Raw genomic sequence first — 13,633 nt, forward strand, 5'->3', positions numbered from 1 at the left:
AAAAAAGTCACACTTACGGCTAAACCCTGCCTATTTCCACAATTTATCTTCTTAAAATGTGATCTTAAACCTAACCCTAACTAATGAAGGCCAAGTTTAATGTGTTGGTCCACCAGACCGTCATGTCACCTTCATGTCAACCCAACATGTCACCTTCTATAAAGCACATGTTTATATCATATTCAACCTCGTGGGTTATGTCACACAGTTATGCCACATTTATGAACCCTGTACAACTCATGACATCAGGATATAGAAACTTTGTAACACATTTATGTAGTGCTTATGAAGGCTTTATGGAGCCTTTATAAACTGAACGTAATTTAAAGCGGGACCCAAATGGGGTCGATATAAAATCCACAATACCACAAAATTACAGTGTGTGTGTGTGTGTGGAGTGCGTGTTTGTGCGTGTGTGTGCGTGTGTGTCTCTTCAAAGTCCGCGTTGTGCCGTGACGTGTTGTTTTATCAGTTTTTTTAAAATCAGATTTTACTGCTCGCTTGATTTACTTGATGTGGAAGAGAGTTGCATGTAGTCATGGCTCTATGTAGTACTGTGTGTTTCCCATAGTCTGTTCTGGACTTCAACACTTTGAAGAGACCCCTGGTGGCAATCGTTGATTCCATCGATCTAATCTCGGGCCTTAAAGACCGTTTCAGTACATTCAGAGACAATTCTAAAGGGGATTTTGATAAAATCGTTAAGCTTACAGATGATTTGATGGTCAAAAATTATATCCACACCCAGGATGTTACCAGTTTCCGAAACAAAAAACCTCCAGCAAGGTTTGTGGACTCGCATGTTACATCTACAGTGGGGAAAGCAGTCCCCATCAGGAGCAATTGGATTTACAGGCATTATGGAACAAGATATTGAATATACAACTTATGGAACTCAACAGTCGATTTCATACGTCATAATGAAGAAGGCCTGCACCAATCAGACTAATTTGGTCAAATGACAGCGATACAGCCACCCAGTACCCATGACGGTATTTCTGTTTTTGTACAACAGCTTAAACGGAAGGTACATGAGGGTTAGCCCTATCCATCTCTCATCGAGGCGCTCGACATCTGTCCCGAAGACGTTTCCGAACATGAACAGGCTTCTGAGAGCCTTCACCACTCTGCCTATCACCAGCTGCGCTGTATAACGTCTATCCTACACTGTCAATTATCCAGGCTCACAGGCTGCCTGAACAATTTGTCACCGCTCTCCTTGGAACGAGAACTGACCGAGTCCTCAGATTATGATGATATCATTTCAATGTTCAACACCAAGCTCCGTCACCTTGTGCTGTGAGTCTGACAACAACCGTAGGCCGATGTTCATTTGTCCTTTTTCTTTCACTTGACTGTATATGGCACTGCTTTATCGTGCTGTACATTGTCGCCTACTGTTATCATTTACATGACCTTTGTTTGGTGTAAGAGCGTGTAGGCCTAATATAATGCAAAGAAATCGGATCTGATTGGCCTCGGCATACTGCTGGGCCTCGCTGCGGTCGTTGGAACAGTGCTAGCTCAGATGGCTGCACCAGACCAGTTGGTGGCACTATAGATGTCATTGGCACCGGTGGCACCATAGGATACTAGAGCAATAGCTATTGATCAGGTGGACAAATGAATGTTCGATTTAATTATGCAGATGAACAACCTGAAATATTGTGAAAAAAAACACCGGGAATATTTCCCAATCTTAACATTAGTCAAATTGACCCCATAAATGGCAAATAAACTCAATACATTAAGTAATGACTTTGAGAATGATTACCTGCGTTCAAAGAGCCAACCTACAGCACTAGAATAAAGGTATCTTGCGTCGACCTTGTGGTGTTGAGAGATAAACATGGTAATGGTGTAACTGATTGCACATGAAGGAAGATAGTTACTACATGATAGACTGCTTGCTTTGTTATACAATTGATCTTGTGTCTTTTCTGTCATCCCGTGAACCCCGTTCATTGCTACTCGCAGCTATATACAGTGGGGAGAACAAGTATTTGATACACTGACAATTTTGCAGGTTTTCCTACTTACAAAGCATGTAGAGGTCTGTAATTTTTATCATAGGTACACTTCAACTGTGAGAGAAGGAATCTAAAACAAAAATCCAGAAAATCACATTGTATGATTTTTAAGTAATTAATTTGCATTTTATTGCATGACATAAGTATTTGATACATCAGAAAAGCAGAACTGAATATTTGGTACAGAAACCTTAGTTTGCAATTACAGAGATCATACGTTTCCTGTAGTTCTTGACCAGGTTTGCACACACTGCAGCAGGGATTTTGGCCCACTCCTCCATACAGACCTTCTCCAGATCCTTCAGGTTTCGGGGCTGTCGCTGGGCAATACGGACTTTCGGCTCCCTCCAAAGATTTTCTATTGGGTTCAGGTCTGGAGACTGGCTAGGCCACTCCAGGACCTTGAGATGCTTCTTACGGAGCCACTCCTTAGTTGCCCTGGCTGTGTGTTTCGGGTCGTTGTCATGCTGGAAGACCCAGCCACGACCCATCTTCAATGCTCTTACTGAGGGAAGGAGGTTGTTGGTCAAGATCTCGCGATACATGGCCCCATCCATCCTCCCCTCAATACGGTGCAGTCGTCCTGTCCCCTTTGCAGAAAAGCATCCCCAAAGAATGATGTTTCCACCTCCATGCTTCACGGTTGGGATGGTGTTCTTGGGGTTGTACTCATCCTTCTATTCCTCCAAACACGGCGAGTGGAGTTTAGAGCAAAAAGCTCTATTTTTGTCTCATCAGACCACATGACCTTCTCCCATTCCTCCTCTGGATCATCCAGATGGTCATTGGCAAACTTCAGACGGGCCTGGACATGCGCTGGCTTGAGCAGGGGGACCTTGCGTGCGCTGCAGGATTTTAATCCATGACGGCGTAGTGTGTTACTAATGGTTTTCTTTGAGACTGTGGTCCCAGCTCTCTTCAGGTCATTGACCAGGTCCTTCCGTGTAGTTCTGGGCTGATCCCTCACATTCCTCATGATCATTGATGCCCCACGAGGTGAGATCTTGCATGGAGCCCCAGACCGAGGGTGATTGACCGTCATCTTGAACTTCTTCCATTTTCTAATAATTGTGCCAACAGTTGTTGCCTTCTCACCAAGCTGCTTGGCTATTGTCCTGTAGCCCATCCCAGCCTTGTACAGGTCTACAATTTATCCCTGATGTCCTTACACAGCTCTCTGGTCTTGGGCATTGTGGAGAGGTTGGAGTCTGTTTGATTGAGTGTGTGGACAGGTGTCTTTTATACAGGTAACGAGTTCAAACAGGTGCAGTTAATACAGGTAATGAGTGGAGAACAGGAGGGCTTCTTAAAGAAAAACTAACAGGTCTGTGAGAGCCGGAATTCTTACTGGTTGGTAGGTGATCAAATACTTATGTCATGCAATAAAATGCAAATTAATTACTTAAAAATCATACAATGTGATTTTCTGGATTTTTGTTTTAGATTCCGTCTCTCACAGTTGAAGTGTACCTATGATAAAAATTACAGACCTCTACATGCTTTGTAAGTAGGAAAACCTGCAAAATCGGCAGTGTATCAAATACTTGTTCTCCCCACTGTATATATATATATATTTTTTTTATCACACAATAATGTTTCTTAAGACCTGCCTAAACAAAATTATCAATTTCTTTGTGATGGTGTATTAAATGGATTTATGATGGGTCACTGTGCTTCTATGGCTATATGCACCATGATACTGCCTATTTAATTGGTTCATTTAGCAAACAAGATGGCTCATAATCCAGTGCTTGAATCACAGTCACACCTACATTTGAGCTGTAGTAAGACAATGGAATACAACAGAATTAAACAGAAGATATATTCTTTCGCAAATTTGAACGCACCTGTGAAACCGTGATTAAAAAAAGGTCTATTTTGAAACAATGCCCTTGTGCTCCTTTTTGAGAATAGCTTGGCGACTGTATGTTATTATAAACCTGATACTCGTCTATTGGATGGCCTGTCTAATTAAAAAAAACGAAACAAAAATACTGCGTGTGTCACGTTCTGACCTTTATTTTCCTTTGTTTTGTCTTTAGTTAGTATGGTCAGGGCGTGAGTTGGGGTGGGCAGTTCTATGTTGTCTGTTTCTATGTGGGGTTTTCTAGTTTGGCCTGACATGGTTCTCAATCAGAGGCAGGTGTTTTGTGTTGTCTCTGATTGGGAACCATATTTAGGTAGTCTGTTTTGTATTGTGGGTTGTGGGTTATTGTCTATGTCATTACGTAAGTTGCCTGTGTCTGCACTTGTCGTAGTGTAGCTTCACGTTCGTTCGTTTGTTGTTTTGTTAGTTTGTCAAGTGTTCTTCGTTTCGTCTTCGTTAAATAAATTCAAGTATGTATTCAAACCACTCTGGGCTTTGGTCCGATCCTTGCTCCTCCTCAGACGAGGAGGATTACGACGTTCGTGACAGTGTGGAACTTTGTATGAAAATTTGGAAAAAGTCGCATACATAACATTTTAAAAAATGGTTCTGTTCCCTGCCTCAAATACACATGCTGTTCATCAGTCTCGTCATTCAGAATCTGACAACGAATATAGGCTATTAATAATATTGTCACACAGACTATTCTCAATTTAAATCGTGTCTTTACGTTTACATCTACACTGAACAAAAATATAAACGCAACATTTCAAAGATTTTACTGAGTTGCAGTTCATATAAGGAAATCAGTATATTCAAATGAATTCATTAGGCCCTAATATATGGATTTCACTGACTAGGAATACAGATATGCGTACGTTGGTCACAGATACGTAAACAAAAAAGGTAGGTGCATCTGGTGTGACCACCACTTGACTCATGCTGCGCGACACATGTCCTTCGCATAGAGTTGATCTGGCTGTTGATTGTGGATTGTGGAATGTTGTCCCACTCCTCTTCAATGGCAGTGCGAAGTTGCTGGATTTTGGCGGGAACTGGAACACGCTGTCGTACATGTAGATCCAGAGCATCCCAAACATGCTCAATGGGTGACATGCAGGCCATGGAAGAACTGGTACATTTTCAGCTTCAAGGAATTGTGTACACATCCTTGCGCCATGGGGCCTTGCATTATCATGCTGAAACATGAGGTGATGGCAGCGGGTGAATGGCGCAACAATGAGCCTTGTCACGGTATCTCTGTGCATTCAAATTGCCATCAATAAAATTCAATTGTGTACGTTGTCTGTAGCTTATGCCTGCCCATACCATAACCCCACCGCCACCATGGGCACTCTATTCACAACGTTGACATCAGCAAACCGCTCGACCACACAGACGATCCCGCAGGTGAAGAAACCAGATGTAGAGGTCCTGGGCTGGCATGGTTACATGTGGTCTGCGGTTGTGAGGCCGGTTGGACGTACTGCCAAATTCTCTAAAACGACGTTGGAGGAGACTTATGGTAGAGAAATGAACATTCAATTCTCTAGCAACAGCTCTGGTGGACATTCCTTCAGTCAGCATGCCAATTGCATGCTTGAGACATCTGTGGCACTGTGTTGTCTGACAAAACTGCACATTTTAGAGTGGCCTTTTATTTTCCCCAGCACAAGGTGCACCTGTGTAATGACCATGCTGTTTAATCTTCTTGATATGCCACACCTGTCAGGTGGATGGATTATCTTGGCAAAGGAGAAATGCTCACTAACAGGGATATAAATAAATCAACTTTTGTGTGCATGGAACATTTCAGGGATCTTTTATTTCAGTTTATGAAACATGGGACCAACACTTTACTTATTGCAGTTGTGTTTTTGTTCACTACATAGGCCTATGTGTGCACTGCAATTAGTTCCGCCAATTTCCCGGACGGGATCCGGTAGAACAGACGATGCCGAGCCTATTGTGAACTGGGGTGGCAGGTAGCCTAGTGGTTAGAGCATTGGGCCTGTAACTGAAAGGTTGCGAGATCAAATCCCCGAGATGACAAGGTACAAATCTGTTGTTCTGCCCCTGAACTAGGCAGTTAAACCCACTGTTCCTAGGCTGTCATTGTAAATAAGAATTTGTTCTTAACTGACTTGCCTAATTAAATAAAGGTTCAAGAAAAAAATACAATAAAATGTTTCTAGGCTAAAGCCTATGGTTTGTGTTGTGTCATGACGTTGGCCTGTTGGTGAGGTTTATGACCCCCATAAATACCTTCCCCCCCTTTTCTCTCTCTCTACTATACAGAGTGACTTTTGGAAAGCCCTTTGTTAACATAGAGAGTCTGAAAACATCAAAAGGGTGGGGACCAGAACCATATTTCGGTAATCCAACCAGTTGAAAATATGCGTTGGCACTTAAAGAATATGATATCAGATCAGTTGTCATCTGAGACATTATTACTGATGATTGGATGACATAAACTGTATCTTGGAAAGTCTACACATTCTAGTTATCAGATTCACATGGATTTGTTGTGCAATTTAAATGTTTAAATATGAAACTATTTGTGAAAAGATGAAACGTAATTTTAGCTTCTAAATGAGAGAATTGTTTCCATAAGGTCAATTCTGTTCACTCCGTGGCCCCGCCCAAGTGAACAGACATTGATTGTAAACTATGAAACACGCCCTTCTCTCCCCACTAAATAAGCCCCTGTAAACGAAATTAACATTGGTGTTCCCAAGGACGTGAGGACGGCGGTCCATATGTTAAAAGGGCTAATATCAAACTACAGAACTAAGCCAACTTCAGCGTGAGCTTAAAGTATGGCAACTTGGTATGAACTTTGAACTCTTATTCACTAAAGAAGTGATACCTCCTAGCTGTTGAGTGAGCAGCAGCAGCTGTAAACGTGGGCTAGGAAAGGACGGACAACGTATCTCTTCTACCAAACACACGATGTGACTACAACGCATCCGTTCTACCAGACATTCTTCAGAGGACAGGAAGATCTATGTTGGGCAACACGGCCTTCCATCTACGACCAACCTATTGAAGCACAGCTCAGAGAAAATATTCCTTGCATTTTCCTTTTCCAAATGGGCGGTTATTTAGAATGCATAAGATTCTGTATTTACGATAGCATAGCTTTACAAGGTCCGATCAGAGACCAAGTTCCTTTGTTCCTCAGTCTTCCAGCGTTTTCATTCAAAACCCAACCCCCTTTCTTTGTGTAACCAGCTGTCATATCTGTTCCGTCCGCTAGGGACGTTTTCTTTAATGACATAATTAGTCATCAATGTATGACCCATCCTGTGTATGTGTAATTCTGTGTGATTGTTTAGGTATTTAGTAAATAAATAATTAAACCAAATTTTGTATTGCTGATTCAACTTGTTAGCCAGGGTTCATGAAGATAACCAAGAATTCTACAACTTCAGATGAGACTGAATAAGGTGACGATTAAGAATTGACCGCTATTGATGTAAAAGATGTCCAGGTCTTTAAGAGTTTATTCGGAAGATAACAGCTCTATAAACATTCTTTCATGGTGCCCCGACTTTGTAGTTAATTACATTTACATGATTAGTTCAATCAGGTAATATTAATTACAGAGAAATTATTTTGCAGAATAGCATGTCACATCACTTAATCCGGCATAGCAAAGACACGACAGTAGGCTGTGAGTCCCTTGTGAAATACAAGAGCCACGGTTTACATTGTTAAGAAATGACTGCTTGATCTACGAAATCAGGTGTTAAACGTTTTGTGTGCGATCGAGTAGCGCAGTGGTAAGAGTAAGGTAGCCTATGTTTTTATTGATAATTCAATTATGATTTGAGAGCTTCAATTTCGGCCCAACCAAATTTCTGCAGGCCCACCTACCAACAAACTTCTGGCTACGCTACTGGATTGGCAGAGATGAGATGGATAAAAAATTCATTTCTAAACAATCGGGTAGTAAAATCAAAACGTACTAAAACTCAACGTGCTCATTGCCATGGTTTTGCAGGTTCTTGTGTGTGTAGAGGCGGAGGCAAACAACCAATTACTAGTGCCTAAGCTGAGACAACAAGCCATACATCCTGCTTAAAAAGGGACCAGTCACTTTCAATAACAGCACTCATGTGCGCACGTGCACACCACAGTTCACACACACACATACACCACACAAACAAACCCATTGCCCTCCTTTTTCATTCATGTCACCCAGTCAAAGGCCATTTGTCAAACTGTGTTTTTTGGTGAGTTATAACATTATTATGCACGATTATTCATGACCGCTTGGCTGAGGGTTCGAAGGAGTTAGGGGCAGGGGTGTTTGTGTCTGTGTGTGCTATTGTTTGTCTCAGCTGGGTAATGTATTGTGTAAACAATTGATTGACAGCTGTCACTCCAGCAAACTGACCTATGAGACTCTTCCGTCGACCCTGAGTCTGAATCCTGTTCATCTCATTCTGGCAGGGCAGACCTGGATCAGAACACACACACACACACACACACACACACACACACACACACACACACACACACACACACACACACACACACACACACACACACACACACACACACACACACACACACACACACACACACACACACACACACACACACACACACACACACACACACACACACACACACACACACACACACACACACAGAAGAGGTTAAAATGTGCAAACGTTCGTTTTTCCATAACCAACAAACACCACTGTCTTTCTTTTTTGTTGTTGTCCGTCTTCACCTTTACTCTCTAAAACACTTCCTCCCTTCTCCATCCCTAACTCCATCATTCCCTCCATCTCTCTCACCGTCAGGTTTCTGGAAGCAGTAGCACCACTCGTTGTTGGACAGTTTCCCGTCCTTGAAGGAGTCGCAGGAGTTGAACAGGGGCTTCATACATAGCTCATACTTATCCAGGTAGATGGCACTGAGCTCTGATTGGTCCAGCAGAAGGTCGTAGTTCATGTCCAGCTTGTTGAACATCCAACCCAGAGAGTCCTTACAGATGGGCAGGATACTGGTGTCAAAACCTGGGGGACGGGGGAGAGGGATGTTAGCGGGAGGTGTGTGTGTGTGCGTGTGTGTATGAGAGAGAAGCGTGTGAGTGTGGGGGGTTAGGGGTGTTGGAAGACGTTTGTATGTGTGTGTGAGTGTGTGTTGTGGTGTCTCGTAGTGTCTCATGTTTGTATTGGAGGGGGTGCTTGTCTGAGGCCTTTTCAGTTTGAAACTTGAGTAAAGTGCTTGGAGACTGAGGGTGAGTTTGAGAGGGTTTGTTGAAATTTAAGTGTAGAGACATGCTGCCTTTAGTTGAGCAGAGAGGAGCACTGTCCTCATGAGAACTGAAAAGAGCGATGGGATTTCAAATGGCAGTGTCATTTCAAAACAACAAAATAAAACACACACAGATAATGGTGTGACTCACGTCCTGCCGCTGAATCAGAGTTGGCAGAGGTTTTGAGGTCTCGGTTGGCATCGAGGTGGAGAACTCCGAACCAGTCCTTCAGTCTGGATGCTAGGCTATGCAGGTCCCCATCACTGCAGACTGAACACACAGAGACAGAGACACACACCAGGGTTAGCAGGGAGGCAGGGAAATCATTTTAATAAAACATACTTTATTTTAAAGCCACATTGATGCAACATGACTGTTTGATAAGGTTGGGTGAAATAACGTCAGCACAATGTTGGCTCAACCAATTTTTTATTTTCCTGGTTGGCTTCTCCTTGACCACACAGAGGACCATCAAACTGCACAGAAGCAGCTGAGTTATATTTCCCTTTCTGTTGCTATAGGAACACAAGCTGGTAAGTGAGTGTGAGAGTGGGTGAGTGATCGAGTGAGAGGGTGAGAGAGAGAGATAGTGTGTGTGATGATGATGGTTACACATTCATTCTGCCAGAGTGAAGGATGGTTACACACTCATTCTGCCTGAGTGACGGATGGTTACACATTCATTCTGCCAGTGACGGATGGTTACATATTGATTCTGCCAGAGTGACGGATGGTTACACATTCATTCTGCCAGAGTGACGGATGGTTACACATTCATTCTGCCAGTGACGGATGGTTACACATTCATTCTGCCAGAGTGATGGATGGTTACACATTCATTATGTCAGAGTGATGGATGGTTACACATTCATTCTGTCAGAGTGAAGGATGGTTACACATTCATTCTGTCAGAGTGATGGATGGTAACACATTCCTTCTGCCAGAGTGACGGATGGTTACACATTCATTCTGCCACAGTGACGGATGGTTACATATTGATTCTGCCAGAGTGACGGATGGTTACACATTCATTCTGCCAGTGACAGATGGTTACACATTCATTCTGCCAGAGTGATGGATGGTTACACATTCATTCTATCAGAGTGATGGATGGTTACACATTCATTCTGTCAGAGTGATGGATGGTAACACATTCCTTCTGCCAGAGTGACGGATGGTTACACATTCATTCTGCCAGTGACGGATGGTTACACATTCATTCTGCCAGAGTGATGGATGGTTACACATTCCTTCTGCCAGAGTGACGGATGGTTACACATTCATTCTGCCAGTGACGGATGGTTACACATTCATTCTGCCAGAGTGATGGATGGTTACACATTCCTTCTGCCAGAGTGACGGATGGTTACACATTCATTCTGCCAGTGACGGATGGTTACACATTCATTCTGCCAGAGTGATGGATGGTTACACATTCATTCTGTCAGAGTGATGGATGGTTACACATTCATTCTGTCAGAGTGAAGGATGGTTACACATTAATTCTGCCAGAGTGACGGATGGTTACACATTCATTATGCCAGAGTGACGGATGGTTACACATTCATTATGCCAGAGTGACGGATGGTTACACATTCATTATGCCAGAGTGACGGATGGTTACACATTCATTATGCCAGAGTGACGGATGGTTACACATTCATTATGCCAGAGTGACGGATGGTTACACATTCATTCTGCCAGAGTGATGGATGGTTACACATGAATTCTGCCAGAGCTCCACCTGACCAGCTATATGACAGGTGAGGGCCAGGGGAGACAATAACATCCGACCCAGCACTGCTACCAGTGACATGTGCGTGTGCGCGCGCGCGCACACACACACACACACACACACACACACACACAGCACAGCACAGCACACGCACGCACACACACACACACACACACACACACACACACACACACACACACACACACACACACACACACACACACACACACACACACACACACACACACACACACACACACACACACACACACACACACACACACACACACACACACACCACCTGGTGGCAGCATCTCTAACTACCCAGAGGGATAGCACAGGGAAAAATGCTACAATAGTCACACAGCAGTATTTCTCCCCTCTATGTCTATTTAAATGGCCATAAATCCACTGCACCAGGATACAGTGGGAATACCAACACTTGATTATAAGTGTATAGGGCTGTTAACTAACTGTAAATGCTGCCTCAGATCTGTGATTTCAAATACTTGTTTCCTCTCCCATCCTATCTGACACGGTCAATACAGAGCTGTCTATTTGACTGCTGTGGAAAACCACTCTCTCATCTGCAGCCTGGCCACTGACAAGGTCTTCCAGCCAATTAGCAACAACTGACTCACTTTCCGTCAGGATCTGTGTGTTCGTGCGTGCGCGCACCCGCCTGCACGTGTGTGTCTGTGTCAGCATGATTGACATGGCTTCTAGGATGAGAACTAATTGACAGTTTCATAATAAAATTAGGCGAAATTGCTCACCTCATACCGAGCAAGCCAATCAAAAGCCATCATCCTTGGCATGTCAAAAAGTCAGATAGAGAACATTCCAGAATGTTGAAAACCATGAACATTCCGGTAGCCTTCTCAAGCTAGCCTTCTCTTGCCTGGCTACATCTAAACAGACAGACACATCACCTGACACATACGGTGCTTAACTCAACACAGGGACAAACAAGTAAGGGATAGACTCACTTCTTCCTAGGTTCTGGCCTTCCCAGGAAGTTTTTCCTAGCCACCGTGCTTCTACACCTGCATTGCTTGCTGTTTGGGGTTTTAGGCTGGGTTTCTGTACAGCACTTTGAGATATCAGCTGATGTAAGAAGGGCTTTATAAATAAATTTGATTTGATTTGATAGACGCAGACATTCTGTGCATTGCCTTGGAAATAATGTACGACACAGCGGGGCGAAGGCGGAGTTGAGTCCCATTGCAGAGTTCATTTTTCCAAGGTAATGTACAGAACGGAGGTGTTTATCCCGCCTAAGAAAACAAACACTAAAGAACACATTTAAAAATTCATATTTTCTCATCTTTGGGTTGCTAGAGACGCGAACAAGTCGTTTGTTTCATTAGTTATATATATCTGGAGACGCGACCCAGTCGTTCGTTTCATTAGTTCTATATCTAGAGATGATACCCAGTCGTTCATTTCATTAGTTCTATATCTAGAGATGATACCCAGTCGTTCGTTTCATTCGTTATAAATTTAGAGACGCGATACAGTCGTTCGTTTCATTAGTTATATTTATCTAGAGACGCGACCCAGTTGTTCGTTTCATTAGTTCTATATCTAGAGACAGGACCCAGTCATTTCGATTAGCTCTATATCTAGAAATGTGACAATGTCGCTAGTTCAATCACTATGCAGGCTGGCAACATTCTTCTCTCGCCATGTAGCCTAGCTCATCGCTTGATTGCACATGGGCATCTGCAACACAATAACACAACTCAGTTGTTTGTTATATATATTCCATTGCCATGCTCGCTGGCACGCTTCTCATCCCTTGCATGTTAGCTAGCCAAATAGCTACAGCTAACACATTCACAACCTCTGCAGCCAGAATAACAGCAACGTAGCTGCATTGGGGTTTGTTTAAGCTGTTTTCTATTGACATCCATTTGGATACATCCATAACGAGCTGATGACGCTCGATTGTGCCTGGCATAGCTAGAAAAGTTAGCTTTCTCGCCAGGACATTCGACACGGTTCATTGCGAGGAGATCACACTGCATATCAAACCGTTTGTGTTGCTAGCGAGTCTGCAAATACGCTAGCTAGCTAGCTGACAACGTTTTTCATCGCTGGACCTGTGTTTACAAGGTTTCCAATTTCGGTTTGTGTGGTTGTTGGTTAAAGTTTCTGTCACTTTGTAGCAAGTATGGTCTGCATGTATAGGCACATATTGCGTCATGATTGCAAGGTGTCCCGATATCTTTTCCAATTGTCCTGTTATCTGGTTTTAATGCCCATTCTAGAATTCCCTTCTATCCAATCAGAAACGAGTATTCAACAATGCTGTGGTATAACTGGTGATAAGACATTACATTATGTACTCGTCAAAAGGAGAGTCTGTTCAGCTATGAATTGTGATGGGCACACACTTCGACACAACATCCATTAAGGGTGTATGGCTTATGTGATTCAGTGAAACAGGAAATGTTTCTTGGTGGAATGAGAGCACTTCCACAGTGGCTGGCAGTAAATTGTTCAGCCAGTGTTTTGAAAACTGTTTTCAATGGAAACATATAGATAATCTAAGGCTTTGCACCAAGCAATCATCTCTGAATAAAGTGTGTGTGTGTGTGTCTCTAGTTCTGTGTGTGAGACTGTGCCAATGTGTGTGTAGGTGTCTGTGTTTAGGTGTGTGTCTAGTCAGCTTTATCGACTCTACTCTTATGTATCTCCTCCATCTGCTGCATTCCAGCTGG

The 13,633-nt window shown here is 43.1% G+C and overlaps 1 protein-coding gene across 1 annotated transcript in view; it reads right to left on the minus strand.

Annotated features, from left to right (window-relative positions):
- Window positions 1-13,633, minus strand: part of LOC139574213 (testican-1-like) — a 237,221-nt gene that overhangs the window by 10,183 nt on the left and 213,405 nt on the right. Inside the window, exons 8-10 of the mRNA XM_071398572.1 lie at window positions 9,323-9,442; window positions 8,709-8,930; window positions 8,300-8,362 (exon numbers count right to left, since the gene is read on the minus strand). Coding sequence (XP_071254673.1) covers window positions 8,300-8,362; window positions 8,709-8,930; window positions 9,323-9,442 — 405 coding nt within the window. The remainder of the gene's footprint in view (window positions 1-8,299; window positions 8,363-8,708; window positions 8,931-9,322; window positions 9,443-13,633) is intronic.

This window comes from Salvelinus alpinus, chromosome 4 (assembly GCF_045679555.1).
Source record: "Salvelinus alpinus chromosome 4, SLU_Salpinus.1, whole genome shotgun sequence".
Taxonomy (NCBI): domain Eukaryota; kingdom Metazoa; phylum Chordata; class Actinopteri; order Salmoniformes; family Salmonidae; genus Salvelinus; species Salvelinus alpinus.